The following is an 18113-nucleotide window of genomic DNA, read 5'->3' as shown; positions in this document are numbered from 1 at the left end:
TTAAGTGAATTGGGTTCCCCCCCATTGTGTTAAAGTGTCATAAGTGTTAAAACCAGTCATGTCACTTTTTTCAGCACCATTATAACTTCAAACAGTCACTAAATGAACTGTTATAAGTCAAGGACTACCTGTAATTAATCACGATTTCTGAAATCATACTCTTTTTTGTCACTGCATTTTAATTCAGTCACCAAAGGACAAGGTGAGAGTCCACAACATTTTTGATGTTTTTACAAAAAGTTTTTTTTTTTAAAAAAAAAGTTTGACAACTACTCACCTGGTTAAAAGGTGACTGATTAGTGTTTTGCCTGAGTGCGCCTTGCAAAGGTAGCCGTACCTTGTCTGTTTGAATGGCTGCCTTTTCTTTTTCCTTTGAAATGGAGTTTGGAAATAATTAATCAAAGAAGTCTAGTGGAATGTTTGCAAGAGTTGGACTGGCTATGTAACAAAATTGTGTGGTTAGCTTATCTGGCTGTGAAAGGCACCAGATATTTTGAGGTGGATAATAACCTTACACAGCACAGCACACAGCACTTTCTTAGCCGAGTTATGGAAATCAGCAGAAAGGTCAGGTTATAAAGGTATGATTCACTCTCCCCAAACTGCAACTGAATTAAAAAAAAATATTCAAAGTATTTCAAAATCTATCATTGCACCCAATAGAGAATAACGGTGCTGACAAGTACCTCATTCAAAATGCCAAGAGTAAGGATGGGGTAGTGAATGTGTGAAATCAGAAAATGGGAACATGCACCTTAATTGCACTATCCCTGCATATTGAGTAGCAGTTCCCCTACTAATGGTTGGACTTACACTAAGCTGTGACTTGTTTTTATACTTGGCTGATTTAATTGCACTAAGCAATATACTACAAATAATATACCTCCTGGCTAGGTTTATTTCACACGCTAAGATTATCATGTGAACCTGTCCAATAGCTAATTTTTAGCCTATTATGGAGTATTAGGGCTAAGGGCTCTCCATCCTTTCCTGGAGTTTCTCCTCATATGCTAAGCTGCTAAAATGTGAATGGACATATTCGTATAATCCTCTGTCTCCACATCTAGACCACAAGGAAAGCAGCATCACAGTGGTGGTTTCTCATTGTCTATAAATACTTCAGACAAAGATTTTTCATTCACACTCATCTCCCCCACTTTAATCAATTGCAATAAGCACATCTGTTTGTTATCCCATGATTCTGTCGTTTCAGCATTCAGCCTTTTCTTTGTATTTCTTACATTGATATACAGATGATAGAAATGCTGGTAAAAGATGGTTTAAAGGTTTTTTTTTGCAAGCAGTTTAACACAGATCAGATTATAAGATGGCTTTATTGAAGGGGAAGTTTTGGAAATGCAAAGAAATCTGAAATAGAAAATTATCGACTTGAAAATTGTAGAAACCAAAACTGCCTTCCAAGTTTTGTGGAAATCTCCACCCTATCACTGCTTGATGATTCAAGCATATATAGGTATATTTATTTGTGTTAAATTTTGCTTATGTGTTTGCTCATGTCAGTAACTTCAGCCAGCAAACCACGTTTCCCCCCCAAAAGGCAGCTGAAATTGGTTATGTGATTACACAAGCCATATGTTGCCACAGCTTTCAAAAAAAGAGACAGTTGAACACTATTTACTTCTTCGCTATGCATCAGAAGTGTTTCCTCATCCCTTGAGGAATATGATTTAATTTGTCCGTGGAAAAGAAAATAAATTCTAAACTGCAAAACTTGGTGGATTTGTCTGAAAATATTTGTGGTTCCTTAGATGATAGTGTCAGTTCTGTACATGGCCAACACTTAGGTTCCAGATCAATTTGTTCAATCTATTAAAACTAAAGGCAAGATGAAGGGAAAAAACTGTTCATAAATCCTAATCTGGAAAAAGGGTAGGAATGAACAGTTCTGTGGAAGAACTTGGCTTACAAAGCACTTCCATCTCACTCACAAAAAATGAGAACATTATTTGTGTAATTCATAACATCTTTCAATAATACTGGAGTGTGCCATTAAGTGATTTACTATAGAGAAATCACCATTACCCCACTCATGCTACAAATTTTACTGGGTTCTGTTCCTATTCACTTCTATTATGTTCCATTCTATTTTCAGGATATAATACATTCATGGTTAACTATATTTTATGGAATTAGTCCAAATCCCTGGGTTGATATAACGCCAAACTATGAATATCATTTAAGTGGCTAGTTTGGAGTCCAGTGTGCTGGGTGAGATTAGTTGAAGGGCTTATCCACATGTCCTTCCTCCTGACATGAGGACGACTCACTATTCTCAAGGTCAGGACAAAGATGTCATGTTCAACCTGCCCCAATCTACTGCAAAAACAGTCTCTGCACATATTTTCTTCAACTATATGAAAATTAGTCTTTTTCCATTGTGCCTGCATGAGAGATGTTATGCAGATTTGTCTGCTGCTCTTTATTTTCTTTTTCAGGAAAATCCCTCCAGTTACTTACTGTGCATTCCTTCTGATCACTGGTGGCTATCCCCTACAGAGGTTTCACTCAGGGATGCTTGAATAACCACTGAAACTGTGGTAGTTTTTCTTTTCTTTTCTTCTAAGCCTAGTGACAAGAAGAATAATTTAACCCTTTGTCTTCTTTTTATTTCCCATCTGGTAGACCTTCCAAGGAGGAAGTTGTCAAGTATTACAGAGAATAAGATGACTTTAGTGATGATGTGCGGGAATTGTTACATAGACGAAAAGGGATGAAGCATTTTTAAAGTCCAGAATGATGAGATAACATTCAGAAGTGGCTACAGAAGACACCTCTCTAATTGACTGAATTATTAGAAAGGGGAGAAGTATAGAACTATCAGATTTATTTATTTATTTATTTATTTATTTATTTATTTATTTATTTGATTTGCCAATTGTTTACAAGATAATAAGTATAAGTGTATACATAGTTGTGAATACATGAAATGGGTACATATAAGAAAAATAAAAGAAGAATAAGAGAAACAATAGGACAGGGACGGTAGGCACGTTGGTGCGCTTATGCACGCCCCCTACAGACCTCTTAGGAAAGGGGTGAGGTCAATAGTAGACAGTCTAAGGTTAAAGTTTTTGGGGTTTGGGGAAGAAACTACAGAGTCGGGTAGAGTATTCCAGACATTGACCACTCTATTGCTGAAGTCGTATTTCCTGCAATCAAGTTTGGTGCGGTTTACTTTGAGTTTGTATCTATTGTGTGCTCTTGTGTTGTTATGGTTGAAGCTGAAGTATTCATTGACAGGTAGGACATTGCAATGTATGATTTTATATACCATGCTTAAGTCAGACCGAAGACGGCGTAATTCAAGGTTTTCTAGTTCTAGAATTTCATATTTGTGATATTGTATTATTATAGCCAGTTTTAATAACAATATAGTTTTAGCCTACTTATGGAGTTGATTTGCCTAATAGGTCTAACAAGTATGAGAATGGACGGAGACTCATACAAATGGTCCATCAAATGGAAATCACAAGTAACATGACGGTCCTATATTGAAGAGTTCTAAGCATTAGTTTGTTTGCAGTATGAGTTAGCCACTCAAGCTACTTCAACTAGCAGGACAAGCCATTAATCAAAAATCCTATAACAGTTAAATCACAGAGCGATCACCTGGACGGTGTAAGGAGTTAGGGAGTTGCACGAGCAGGCAGGCAGCACAGACTTTCAGTCCGGCTGAGAAAAATGTTGCCACAATGAAAATGCTAAATGAGTGGTTTCCATTTCCTTGCAGGCAATGCTATAATTCAAAATGCCCTTTCAGGTTATCAGTGTATAAGTCCAGAAATACATAGCTGTTTATTATACAGGTTGCAGCCTTTTTTTAAATTAGGAACTTCTACTGCAATGGGAGGGTATATAATATTTTCCTAGCACACATATTATCATTCTTCCATTTTACACCACATTATGAACAAACATCTGTCTGGAAAAAATACTTGTGAGGGAACTAAAACTGTCCATTTCCAAATCTCCTTTTTCAATTTTCTCTCAAACTTTAGATATTAGATTTTTATGATTTAGCATGCGGTGCAAAATCTCCCAATGGCTGAAAACTGCTTTCTACTTCCCACCTCATGTTGACCCAGGGAGAATTACAATGATTCCAGATAGAGAAGATTTCCAAATCGGGCGGAAATGTCTAAGTAAACAACTATGATAAGGAAGAAGATACCCAGTTAGTTGCAGGATTTGAAATAGTGGTTATCACACTCCAGTGACTTTGGAGATAGTCCTGTTTGCATGGGAGCTGACATTTACACTGATTAGGCACTAGTAGCAAACCAAGGATGATATAAAAATCTTACTGTACTCCCTACAAACCTTTTTAGTGTCATAATTTTTTCTAAGCATTTTAAGCTCCCATAGTTACATGTCATGTCCAAGTCAGTAAAGATGAAGTAGATTTGTACAATGTCTGTCGAGTATTTCTTACTTTGAGTGTCTTCCTTTCCTTTTCCTTGCTAAGGCTCCTTCTTTCTTTCTGAAATGGGAATGAAATTAACAAGATAGAGCTGCAATGTCTAAATAGTTAAGTAGAGGTTTGAATGAGCGCAAGGAACAGGAGAAAGGCTACATGGGAAATGTGCAGATACAGCTACTAATTTAAAAAGTCCTGCTTCCTGGCCAAAAACAAAACAAAATAAACACATCACCACCCCTGTTTATTTTTCAACAAACATATTTTCTAGTATTGTAATTTATAGGTAGAGATGTGGTATATTTTAATTAGAGAAAAAATCTTATAACTGGAGATGTGCCAGTTTGGGAAGGGTGGAGAGGGAGATCAAACAGCTGGCTATGACAGCTGTTTGGGCTATTCCAGTCAAATGCCTCTAATACCCTGCAGAAAGAGCTAAAATTGATCAGAGTTGGGAGAAGACGGGGAGGAATCATTCACATGTATTCTTACAGTGCTTTTGTGGACTATGGGACTTGTACATCAATACCAGAGGTGCAATGAGGAAATGTTTTCATTAAAATTCTTAAATCGTGATTCATGTTATACAGAATAATCCCGTTTGGTTCGCTGCAGGATCAGTAAAAGAAAAAAGAAAAAGAAAAGAAAAAACAGCCTTACTACTATTCAACATTAATAGAGAAAACACACCTCCAACAATCTACCAGATTACAACATTTAAGAGAAGAATCCTAGAACATGTCCACACTATCACACTTTCACTATGGGATGGGCAGATAACCTCAGTTAAGCTCAAATAACCTGTAGCTGTTTAGGTGTTAAAGGTGATAGCTAGCACCTTGAATTGGACTTGGAAAGAACCTGGGACCCAGTGCAGCTCGTAGAGCAGCAGTGTAATATGGGCAAACCAGAGGACAGCCAGACTTGTGCAGGCTTTTGCACTCTAGGCTAGCTGTAGCTTCTGGATGGTCCATGGGTAGAGTGCATTGTAGTAATCCAGGAGGGAGATGTGGGAAGAGACCAGGTTATGGACTGCAAGGCCTTCCAGTGGAGGATAGGCACAATAGGCACACCAGAGGAATTTGTCTAAAATCTTGGGAGCAGGAGCTGCACCCCTAAATTGTGTACCAGGGAGTGCTATCCCATCAAACGTCAATGACAGCATCTAGGAAAGCCAAAAACCCAAAGCCACTCTGATAAGTATGAGGCATGGGCGTAGAAACGGAGACGAGACTGCTTCACTTGAACTTCAGCTCTTTATTTACAGCATGATAACAGAGACAAAAAACCCCCGGATAGCAGCCGCCCTTTTATAGAGTGAACTGCTATCCGGGTGACCAATGGATGTTGTTATAGGGTTTGAACCTCGTCCAATGGGACTAGGCCTGCCAACAGCCAGTCAGATTGCTCGGAATTAACCAATCATAACTTGCCATTATATGGGCCAATAGGAAGTGCAGGATTACGATCCTGCTATGCAAATGAATCTTTATTAATTACATTTCTTTAGTTCACAACACACTCCATCTTGCCAAGATTGAATGAGACCTGGTTCTTCCTCATCCCTCCCTCACAGCCTCCAGCATCTCCTGACAAGTCAGGGGTGGAGATGTATGGGTGAATATCATCAGCAGAGTAATGATACTACACCTCATGCTGCTGAATTGTCCAGCGCTTTCATGCAGGTGTTAAAGAAGAGTAGGGAAAGACCGGATCCACTGAGGCACTCTTCAAAGAAGACCTCTCTCCCATAATACAGACTGGAATCAGCCATGAAGGAAAGAAGTACTTTCCATTCCCTCACTCACAACTCACAACTCACAACATGGTAAATGCTATCGAAAGCCATTGACAAATCAAAGAGGGGCAGGACGGGTACACAATGCACATCCCCATCCCAAGCCATCCACAGTTCTCCTAATGTTGCTTCAGTATTGTAATCCAGTCCGAAATCTGTCTGAGCAGATAATCTGCCTCTTGGTGATGGTGGGTAGACCTCCATGCCTGTTAATTATGCGCCTTTGTCTCCTGAAACCTGACTGAAAGTTGGGTTGGGTGGAAAGAGGGTTTGGGGGATGAGTATTGATTAATTACACTTTGTATCCACTCATATTAAGCACACATGTGTAATCTGCTATGCTCTTTCCAAGAGCCCTGGAGAGACTGATATACTTCATATTATTTTTTACTATGCTCGATATAGTATTTCCATCTAACAGCCTTTGAGAACCACCTATGTCCCTATAATTATTTATCAATATACAGGATTTCTATCCTTCCCATTTAAGTAATTTTCTGATCTGCTGCTGAGGAAAAGTCAATGATTGCTAAGACAAAGTAAGTGTGACTCCTCCTATCTTGCGGTGGGATTTCATGAGTTCATGACAAAGATATTGCAATAAACCCAGATGCCTACATTTATACCAACAATTTCACATGAAAAGCTAGAGGCTCCTTCACACACTCTTCCTCCAATATATGTCATCACCTGCTAGCAATGTTTCTTTGGATTCTGCATAGGAGAAACAGGCTAGACTTTACACAAATCATCTTTAGTGGAAGATTTGATTATATAGATTGGGGGATTAATGGGAATCTTGGATTTCATACAGTTGAAGTTGCTAATCAATTCTCTTAGTTCAAGAAGCTAACATGAGAATCTTTTACGAATAATTGACAAAACTTGCTTCTGATTAAGTAAAATGTGTGCTATGCATCATATGACATTGCACTGAAATTCTTTTTCCTGCTATTGTTTTCCAGTCAGGATGAATCCCAGGCAGAAATTATTACAGCCAGATCATCCGCTCAACTCATCATAGAAATAATAACTGCTGGGGTCATGTGGATTAGACAATGGCAGGATCATTTCAGTGATAATCAAACTATTTACATGGAGATAACCTGACAGAGCAAACATATCCTGACCCTGGAAGAAAGCAGGGCTGGGATTGTGCTAGGAATTAGAGAGAGAAAACATTTGCTCCACTTCCTTATCATTCCTGATCTTGAAGGTGTGACTAAATGAACGTTTAATTAGGACAAATCAAACATCATAATTCAAGAGAGATACATTGGCATGTGTTACTTGCCTCTGCAAATAGCTGGCAGGATTCGTAGCTCATCTCAAGATAAACAAAGTCACGTTTGAACTCGTATTAGGTAAAGTTTACAAGGTGGCACTGTTTTCAATATTCGTTCCTCAGCCCTTAATTGTTCATAATGATCTTAAGTGCATGAAGAAAGCAATACTCTTTTTTCCCCCTCAAATAAGCTGTGATCTAAATGAAGACTGGGGCAATTCCTTTCTCTGGGCAGCTGACCGATAATCTCTCCCACATGGTTCTCAAAGCCCTCTAATCTTCCAGAGAATTTTTGTGAGGAGATGCAACTGATTAGAGCACATAAATTTTTATTTGTGTTGAATTATCTTAGAACATATTTAATAAAGTTTCTTTAATAATTAATATACAAGTGGTAAGGTTTTGCAATTAATAATTAATATACAGGTGGTAAGGTTTTGCAATCAATGGTAAGTCTGATTCAATGACAAATTTTCTTATTTCTGTATAAGGTTACAAATAAACCATTAAGTTCCTAAGCAGCCACCCCTCAGATTAATAACAACCTGTTGGCCCTATTGGGTACTATTTTAGGATAGATTTAGAAATTAAAATCATGAAACAGTGGACTGTTGGGAAATAAAATTATGGAGATCCTGAAAAACTGTGCATCTTGGATTAAGTTGTTTCTGTGAGGTTCAAGGGTTTTAACTAATACAACAGGGTGGCTGCTTAACTTAAATCATTATTTGTAACCTTTATACAGAAATAAGAAATATCAACTTTTGAAAAATTCCACATTGAAATAAGCTCCTTATTAAACCTGGAAGTCCTGATTGATGTTAAAGGATAATCAGATCTTAGGAAGAAAGGGGATAGAAAAACGTAGCAAGAGCTCTGGGGAATCAGTTTTGAGATTCATTTTGTCAATTATTATACTCCCATACCGGCTTCTGGCAAATTTAAAAGCAGAACATCTTTGCAACATTCTCTATTTGATCTGCAGGATTTGGTACTGACAAGCAAACCACCTCAGACATAACTATATTTTTTCTCATGATTAGTGGTGTTTTATTCTTCATGAATCCCATTTTAAAACACTCCAAATTGGTGACCACCACTGCATCTTGCAAATCATGATTCACCATTGTGCTAGAGCAATATGGCAAACCTCTGACCGCATATCAAAAATGACATGCTGTATGATAATGTGGTATGTTCTTGCATGCCCTCTGGAAGTCACACAAGAGAGCTATGTTCTTGTGTAGTCTCTGGAGCTTCCAAACATTGTGTTAAAATGGGATGTGCTTTTGTGAGATTTTTGAAGGCTGTAGAGGCCCATTCAATAGGATGCACTTTTGCATTCAAGACCCTTCAGAATTTATGCAAAAAGGCTGCGCTCTTGTGTGGCCTCTGGAGCCCCTAAAAATCATGTGAAAACAGGATTTGCCATGGAACAGCATTCTCTAAAGTTAACCTGGAAATAAAGATAAACTTTCTGACAGCTAGAACAGCTTGTCTTCGGAAGTTGTGGGAGTGCCATCATTTGAGACTTTCAAGAAGAGATTGGACGTCCATCTGTCAGAAATGGTGTACAGTCTCCTGTTTAGGTAGGGGGTTGGACTAGATGACCTACAAGGTCCCTTCCAACTCTGATTATCTATTATCTGTTATCTGCTTCAAGAATGAAGACCTTGTATGACCTGGAGCTGCATTAATTCATATTTTTTAAAAAATAAATGGATGTATAAATAAATGGAGGTATAAATGGATGTATATGTGTGTGTGGGCGGGGAGGGGAGAGACATGCCAACAGAGGCAAGTTAGGCATTTTTGACACACTGAGGCCAAAAGATCTGCCATTACTGCACTGACTAGACCAGTGGTTGCCAACTAGTGGGCTGGGGACCACTGGTGGTCCATGAGAAAATTTTGATGGTCCACAGAGAAATGTCACCCCAAAGCACCCCCCCAAAGCAATTAATCCAGGCTGCACAGGAACACAAGGCTGCGCCACCACATTGCCCATGGGAACACAAGGCTTATGTCGCTTGCATTGCAAACAATACAAGGTAGTGAGGGGAGGGGGGAAAGGCTGGGGTGGGGGAATTTGCCCCACTCACCTCGCCTGGCCACCAAGCTGCTTCTTTCTCTTCTTTCTTCTGCTTTTGGCTGTACACAAGGAAAGGAGCAAAAGTCTTTCTTTCTCTCCCCCAAACTCCACCAAAAATGAGTCTTTGAGACCCTGCAAGGCATCCTGCTCCAAGAGGCTGCGTTGGCGTGACAAGTCTCACAAAGACTCATTTCTGGCGGAGTTTGGGGGAGAGAAAGAAAGACTTCTGCTGCTTCTGCTGCTTTCCTTGCATGAAGCCAAAAGTCTCTCTCTCTCTCTCTCTCAGAACAGTTTAGTGGTCCCTGAGGTCCAAAAGATTAGCGCCCCCTGGACTAGACAGTAGAGAAGTTTTTATTTTTGTTTTGAAAATGTCACTATCCAGTTTTATTGCATATGACCATAGCCTCTAATATTTTAGGTGTTTGTGTGTGTGTGTGTGTGTCGGGGAGAAAATATTTCTCTTTTTGCATGGTGCATGATTTCATATATCATGTTCATGTTATATATTATCGGCATTGTTTTCTACAATCAAAAGTTCAAATATTTTCTTTTTGGAGGAGTACAAGCCCCTCCTTGATCATTTTTGTTTTTCAGCTCTTTATGCACCATCCTCCACCAGGTTCTTAGCTGGTGACACTTCCATCATCAATATCTGAATTTGCACCTGCATAGGTGACACTAAAGCTCTGGGTCACTTATTGTGGCAAAATTAAAGACTCTAGAACAGTGTTTCTTTAAACCTGGGTAAATTATACAAAATTGGGCGAATGTTTTTTCCCCCCTTTGGACACACAAACCCATTACCCAATCGCAACAGGGACATTTAAATAAGGACTTTCTGATAAGCGGGAAAACAGATTTTCTGATAAGTGGTCTGGAGTAATGAAAAGAAAAGGTTTGGGAAACACTGCCCTAGAGAATGTTTTGGCTGACCTATCAGTAAATCTGTTAATCATTTCCACACAGAAACTTGCACTGCATTCCCCAAGAGGAGTCAATGTCAGACTTTGCTCTGCTGCACTAGGAATTCTGTTTTCCTGATTTAATCAATAAGGGAAGTGGAGAATAATGCCAAGAGAAAAAGATGATCTTGGTGTGTGTGTGTGTGTGTGTGTGTGTGTGTTCGTGTATCCACTGAAAGATCAAGACCACCAAACAAGAAGTTTCATTATCTGAGACCATTGACCAAGCTGACGCTGATGGGTAGCCTTTAAAAAGTGACATCATGCTTATGATACAGTAGTCCTCAACCTACAATCATTCGCTTAACAACTATTTGAAACTATGTTGGTGCTGAAAAAACTGTGTTAAGACTGCTTCTCACACTTACGACTATTGCAGTGCCCCTATGATCAGAATTTGGGTGCTTGGCTATTTATAATAATTGAGGCATCCTGGGGCATCATGCGATCACCCTTTATGACTTTCCCAAGTGGCTTTCAATAAGCAAAGTCGAAGTGGGAAGCCATATTTGTTTAAGGGTCATGTGATTCTTTAAAAAACAAGTCTGACAAAAAAAGGTTGTAAAAATGGGTGCAACTCACTTAACAACCATATCACTTAGCGATGAAAGTTCTGGTCTCAGCCATGGTTGTTAAGTAAGGACTACCTGTAGAACATCTACAATAGTCACCTCAAACATGTTTCTCTTTGGAGAAGGGATCGCTCTTTAAATATTTCAGGAGTTGTTTAGATATTTCTAAAGCATCAGAGTGGAGAAGATTCTTATTGGAATTAGGTAAAAGCAGACACTACAATTTTAACTGATTTCTCATTGTCTAGAGCAGGGGTGTCCAACCTTGGCAACTTTAAGACTTGTGGACTTCAACTCCCAGAATTCCTCAGCCAGCTTTGCTGGCTGAGGAATTCTGGGAGTTGAAGTCCACAAGTCTTAAAGTTGCCAAGGTTGGACACCCCTGGTCTAGAGTCTAATAATTTAAGATAAGTGAAGAAGTCCTTCATTTGACTGATCCAGAGCCAAGCTTTTTGAGATTTTTCAATATTATAGAGTTTTTCCCTTTCTCTTATCACACTAATTTGAAAGAAACTGGCAATGTAGAAAAAATTATGTTATGGTGTGAAATTAAAAAGAAACCCTACACCGACACACATTCCAGAAAGCGGCTTTCAAAGAAAATTAAGTCACTAGGAGTTTTGTGCTTTTCTAGGATATGAGAAATGTTTTGTGTTTGGGGAAGAAGACAGAAAGATAGAAGGATAAGTTACCTATCCCACTTATCTATCTTCTTTCACAAGAGCACATATGCAGAACAGTTACAGGGACTGGGCTTGGCTAGTCTATGAAGAGAAGGACCAGGGGAGACATGATAGCACTCTTCCAATATCTGAGGGGCTGCCACAGGGAGGAAGGGGTCAAGCTATTTTCTAAAGCACCTGTAGGCCAGACAAGGAATAATGGATGGAAACTGAACAAGGAGAGATTCAGCCTGGAAATAAGGAGAAACTTTCTGACAGTGAGAACAATCAACCAATGGAACAGCTTCCCCTCGGAAGTTGTGGGAGCGCCATCACTTGAGACTTTCAAGAAGAGATTGGACTGCCATTTGTCAGAAACGGTGTAGGGTCTCCCGCTTGGGCGGGGGTTGGACTAGATGACCTACAAGGTCCCTTCTAACTCTGATTATCTGTTATCTGTAGCATTTGGATTAAGAGGAACATTATTTATTGGCAAAGTTCTTTTTAAAAATTCAAATGTAATTAAATAAAATTAATTTGTAGTTATTTTTTATTTGGATTCATCTTTTTAAAAAAAAAAAAAAAAACATCCATTATTTGGATCTTGCTAGGCTGTATTACTTGGGATCATCTTACTCTTACTGATTCCAGCCACTTTCTGGAATCAGTAAGAGTTTCAATATGCCTTAATCCAGGGAAGACAGGATTCTGTTAGTCAGCCTATTCTGGAGGGAGTTTCCATTCTGTTTAAGGAGATCTGCAATTTGGAAATAATCCTAAGATTGGCATTGCTCCTGGTCTGAAATAGGTAGCAGTTTTTGCTTAAGTTCAACAGAGGTTTTGAGAGAATGGCCTTGCCAAAGTTATACATCTTAATTATATCCAAGTATGACTATTACACTCTGCTTCTGGAAAATGCCTGAGAACTTTAGTTGGTCCAGAATGCAGTAAGCAACTTAGAGACAGTATTAGAATAGCAATTAAGCTTTAGTAAGTACTTAATATACATGTGAATGTTGAGTCTACTTCTATGATCGTGGATTTCCATTCTGTGATTATAAGTACCTTAGGTCTTTAAATTAGCTCTCAAAGTGTGACTAGATTCAGTTCAAATCTTTATACTTTTAAACTTTCAGTTTTTGGGATGTGAATACTTGTAAAGACTGCACAGATACCATCCTTTCCCTTTTATGTCCTGGGAAAGGATACCATCCTTTCCCTTTTATGTCCTGGGAAAGGGCCCCTGCATCTGAATCTGCCTCGATCTAAGATATGTGGATAGGCATCTGGGACTTCTTGTACCTATAAAATGGTCTCTTATGGTCCATCTTTCCTTAAACTCTCAGAGCAGAGAGAGATACAGCTATTATATTAGGTTAGGGCTTAGGCCTTCATGTATGAGGTTTTATACAACTTCTAATGTAGCTTATTTATTTAACTGAAAACAGCACATAGGATATTTAACTGTGTAGTGTTTCTTGCAGAGGCACCCAAATTAGCAAATTATTTACCCCATGAGATTAGTTGGTTTTATCTCTATACAGTTCAATTTTCTGTGCCATCCACTAAGTGCTTTACTAAAGGACACATTAAAGGACACATTGTTCCTTGCTAAATAAAATGCATGTGTTGTCTCATGTACTTGTCATAATTACAGGCCACTTCAGGTTCTTTTATTGCCATCCCTTTTGTTTCAGAGTCAGTGGAATTTGGGTTTCTACCGAAGAACTAAAAAAAACAAAACAAAAATACAAATAGATACAAGTGGCCTAAAATAGCCTTTCTTAATTGGGGGCCCATCAATTATCTTGGAAACTAACTCTTAAAAATTCTAATTAGCATAGCTAGTGAGTACTTAGTAACTCTGGGGATTGTAATCATAATGTATCTGGAGGGCATGAGATTCAAAAGATTTCTCTGTACAGCTTACATTGATATGGATTCTTTCACTGTCTGCAATCCTTTGTCAATTTAAATATTTTAGAGCAATTGGAGATTGCCAAGTGTACAGGTGCTCTACATTAGTTGATAAGATCCAAATGCCCTTCATTATGTCCCCCCCCCCTTCCATTAAATTGTGTCTGATTCTCAAGACTGCCTGGATATGTCCCTGCAGTTTTCTTGGCTACGTTTTTCTCAAGTGGTTTGCCTTTGCCTCCTTTAAAAAGATCCATTCACCCCATCTGGCTTTGTGCCCCAAGGCAGGATTAGAACTCAGTCTTCCAATGTCTAGTCTGATGCCTTAACCACTAAACTGGCTCTTGTTCATTATGGCGAAAGTACATTTTGCTCCTAAGTTTTATCTAAAAACTGATAGAGTGGTTGCTTCATACAAAACAACTAATTACTTCTAGGGGGGCAAAATTCAAGCTTGGTATTAAGGAAAGAAATTTATATAGACTCAAATGTGGAAAAACAAGGAACTCGAAGGGCTGGTTTTATACATTTTTTCGGTCTCCACAGCACTGGAAAAAAAGACTTATCATTTCCATGTTAATGTACAGAACTGCCTGCTTCCTGGATTGCTCTTTGGAGTTTCAAGACTATGACATCTGGAATAAAATTAAAGCATCTGGAAAACACGACCCTTTGCTACATACAAACCTCAAATGCTCATTGAAAAATGTGAAATGCCTTGAAATGAATTCCTCATTTCAAATCACATTTTAAAAGTTTAGCTGTTGAGGATGCTTATCTTGCTAACAGGGTGGGTCCCTAGAATCTAGCTAGGAAGGTGGGGAGAGGAAGGAGTGGCACAGGCGCCTGAGTCTGTTTTTGCTTATACATGCAACATGGGGTAATATGAATCAGTGAAAATTATGTTTCATCTGCATGTACGCACAAGCAAGCAAATGAGACCCTGACAATTTCACTATCACCCCATTTAAATAAACTGGCACTTGCTATTATTCTGCCTCTGAATATGGAGGCTTCGGATGGTCTGAGTGTGCGAAGATGTCTTTTTTCATTCATGCATTTTTCTAATTCCCTTTTAAAGCTTTCAAATTAAATGCTAACCCTTCTGTGATACTGTGTTAGGTATAATAAATTCGGGCAGTGGATTGAACTATTTAATGAAACAGGGATGAGCAGGAAGAACCACAGTACGAGGTGGGTTGTTTTTTTTTAAATTCCGACAATTTGTTTTCGGTCAACCGAAAGCAGGAAAATAAATACTGGACCAAAAAAAACAAAAAAACAATTTCAGGTTGAAAAACTAAAGGATTGAAGGCGTTGATCCCCACCTTTAGGTACCACCCCCGTTCCCCGGATCAATAGGATTTAGATTGGCTCCAGCCTAACAAAATGGTAATTACTTCCTGCAGCCAAACCGAATGATCTTTACCGCATATCGTTCAGCCGCAAATCCCGTTTATACCCTTATCGGCCCTTAATCTTCGATTGGTTGCCCAGAGTTAAAGTCACAGCAGAAAGAAACCTTCCCCATCACCGGCTCTGGATTTCGGGCTTCGCTAGGTTTGCTTTTAAATTCTCCCTTAGCGTTTTTTTCAGAAAGTGCCCCCAAAGCCTTTAACCATCACGGTGGCCTTTCACAGCTCCACAGCATCTTTGTTTGGCAAAATAAAGGAATAAATAAATAAATAAAAATGAAATGGGAGCGCGTCGGAGCAAGAGGAAGAAGCGGAATTCTACTCCGTTTTCCAAAGCAATGCTTCCCTACAAACGGCCGGGCGCAAAGCCAAACTCGCGCAGCCTGTCGGCCAAGGAAATGAGCAAAGGTCCGGGTTGGGTTGGGGTACGCTCCAAGGGATAACTCATCTTTCTTCGGGGGAGGGTCATTCATATCCGCCCGCCCGCCCGCCTTCTTGCTCGCGAACGTGGTGGAGGTGTTGCATACGAAAAGAGCGAGCACGCGCGCGCTTGCTCCAGCCCGGCCTGCGGTTCCTTTGTGTCTCTTTCTCTCACCAGCAGGAGGACTGCCGTAGCCGTCTCCAGCCTAAATAACCAGGAAGGGGGAGGGAAGAAGAGAGGGAAATCCCGATCTCGTTTCTCGTCCCCTCCCTCCCTCCTTCCTCACCGCCGGGAGAGCGCTGGCACAAACGCTCAATGGACTCCAATCCGCCCCCCCAGCTCCTCCGCTTCCCCTCCAGCCGGCTTGGTGCAAGGCGCGCACGCGCCCCACCCACCCCAGGCTGCGGCTTCAAATCCACCCAACCCACACAGACACCCCCAGCGGCTCCTTTTGCCTCGGGCAATTACCTGTCTGGATGCTCCGCCCCATGCCTTGATTGACGGCCTCGATCACGTGGCAGCGGAGGGGAGGGGGCGGGAAAAACTGGGACGGCTGGGCGGGCGCTCGCACCTGGAGCTGGAGGGGGAGGAGGGAAAAGAAAAAAGAAAAAAAAAAAACCCACCAACCGGACGGGGATGCGCTCGGCTGGGGCCACCGCCGCCAGCTTAGTCTCTGTTGCTGTCGCCCTAGTCGCCTCCGCCGCCGCCTCCGCCGCCGCACCAGGCCGTGTCCACTTCTGTTTCCCGGTGGTGGGGCCATGGTTGCCGCTGCCCCTGCGGCTGCCGCGGCCATGAGGAAGAGCTTCCTGGTGCCCGAGATCAAGCCTTTGGATCAGTATGATTTCCCTCGGGCAAGGAGCGCTGCCAGCTTGGCCTGGGTGCTCGCCAAAGCCTACGGCGGTGCAGGTACGGCCGGTGGCATGCGGCGGGTGGGGGGGTGGGGGTGGGGTGGGGGGCTTGAATGGTATTGGCCGATATCCTCTATTTTCCTCTTCATTAGAGAAGGTGGTGAGGGAAAGGGGATTTGACCTCCCCCGGGACGCTATGGTGACTCGATTTTTCTCTCCCTCTTTCTCTCTGGCAGATTATTGACTCCGGCTTTTTTTTTCCTTTCGTTTTTTTCCCTCATTTCAGCCGCAGTTTTTTTCTCCCTCTGCTTGGCGGTGGCTGGGAGAACGAATATGTCAGCCTCGCCCTCGTCTTCTCCCGGCTTCAGGGATGCCCCCACCTGGTCGCATCTGTCTAGGGGTGCGGTGGCACTTGGCTTTGGCAATCTTCCTTCCACCCCACCTTTTTTTGGCGCTAACAATGAGCTCAGAGCTCCTTGCGCCTTCTCCACCAGATAGGGGGTCCGGGTGGGGCTGGCAGAGCCCGCCTTTGGGGTCGTCTTACGCCTACTTTCCTATCTTTTCTTCTCACCAAACAGGTGTTTGCTTTTTCCCAGATTGAGGGAGGAGAGGTCTGGGAGATGGGTAGTGAGGGGTGGGTGGGCATGGGGTGGGGGCATTTTGCCATGTCTACCGCAGCTCCTGTCCTACGCTGCTGCCCTATGTAAATATTATCGCCTCCCTCTTCTCAGTCGCTCCACCGCCTTATCCTGTAGCTTTGTGTTGGCTTTTGTTACAGCCTAATCTTCTGCAGGACTAGCAGGCTGCTAGGTGAGATCAAAGGCTTAGCAACACTCGCTTGGCTGAGCACCCCGAGGACCACGTTCCCCAAGCCTGATGGTATCATGGCTGCCCCACCCTGGTTGGTGGCAGATCCGACAGATCCTTGAACAGGAAGGCAATATTGGTGTTTACCTTTGTTCGGCAATGGAAAATTCTCTGGGGAAAAGGATGCTACCAGCTTCAGCTATATTGTTTCAGCCCCCTCCCTCCCCAGTTCATCAGCTTTTATGAGAGAAAAAGACGTAATGAATGCTTGATCCTTTGCTAGTGCTTTGGCGGGGTGTCTAAACAAGTGCAATGGAAAGGCCACTGCCTCTTAGCATGGTCCTCTTCGGTCCTCTGGCAGTGCCAGGCAGCAGACTTTGCACCCAGGCAACCCCCTGGGCTCTAGCTGCAGTTCCCTTTGTCTCTGCTGGGCCTGGAATTAATGTTCTGTGAGGATTTGCAAATTCCTTGCCGTGCACAATGAAGGGAAAAGGAGGGGTAGCAGAAAATCCCTAGTGGGATCAACAGCCTTGCTGTTCCTCCAGGAAAGTGGGTGTCATCGGCACTTCTCTCCAGTTCTTGATAACCTAGATTTTGCTTCCCTCTTGTGATGTCATCCTTTCATTCTCTTGATTGCCCCCCCCCCAAAAAAAACTCCACCACCCCAAAGAGGTGAGCCCATGCACATTGGATTCCAACCCATCAATCTCTCCCGAAGACCCATTTCATAGCTCTACAGTGCGATTGCAGATAGTGATAATGAGCTCATTTGAACCATATATGGCATGTGAAGTACTGTTTAATTTTGAGGATTGTCAAACTTATGTTTAAAAAAATATGAGATGCTTCCTGTCCCCAGTGAATCTCCCATCAGGATATTGGCAATGGATAGACCT

General features: G+C 41.4%; 1 protein-coding gene and 1 long non-coding RNA gene across 7 annotated transcripts in view; one reads left to right on the top strand and one right to left on the bottom strand.

The window, feature by feature from the left end:
- Positions 1–1145: 1145 nt before the first annotated feature.
- On the bottom strand, positions 1146–16100 carry LOC148132148 (uncharacterized). The gene is made up of 3 exons (XR_015747637.1): positions 16031–16100; positions 4342–4501; positions 1146–2586 (listed from the first exon to the last, which is right to left on the bottom strand). It is a non-coding gene; the product is annotated as an uncharacterized LOC148132148 (long non-coding RNA).
- Positions 16101–16179: 79 nt separating this feature from the next.
- The window catches only part of CAMSAP3 (calmodulin regulated spectrin associated protein family member 3), a 44359-nt gene continuing 42425 nt past the window's right edge, over positions 16180–18113 (top strand). For all 6 annotated transcript variants that reach the window (XM_087955622.1, XM_087955621.1, XM_087955619.1 and 3 more), the window contains exon 1: positions 16180–16468. In XM_087955622.1, coding sequence (XP_087811748.1) covers positions 16321–16468 — 148 coding nt within the window. In that variant the 5' untranslated portion in view covers positions 16180–16320. The remainder of the gene's footprint in view (positions 16469–18113) is intronic.

This window comes from Notechis scutatus, chromosome 2, assembly GCF_049901735.1.
Source record: "Notechis scutatus isolate UNSWTSFEM ecotype Mainland chromosome 2, rNotScu1.2, whole genome shotgun sequence".
NCBI lineage: Eukaryota > Metazoa > Chordata > Lepidosauria > Squamata > Elapidae > Notechis > Notechis scutatus.
The sequence above is the reverse complement of the archived record's forward strand: the minus strand, read 5'-3'. Positions and strand labels throughout refer to the sequence as shown.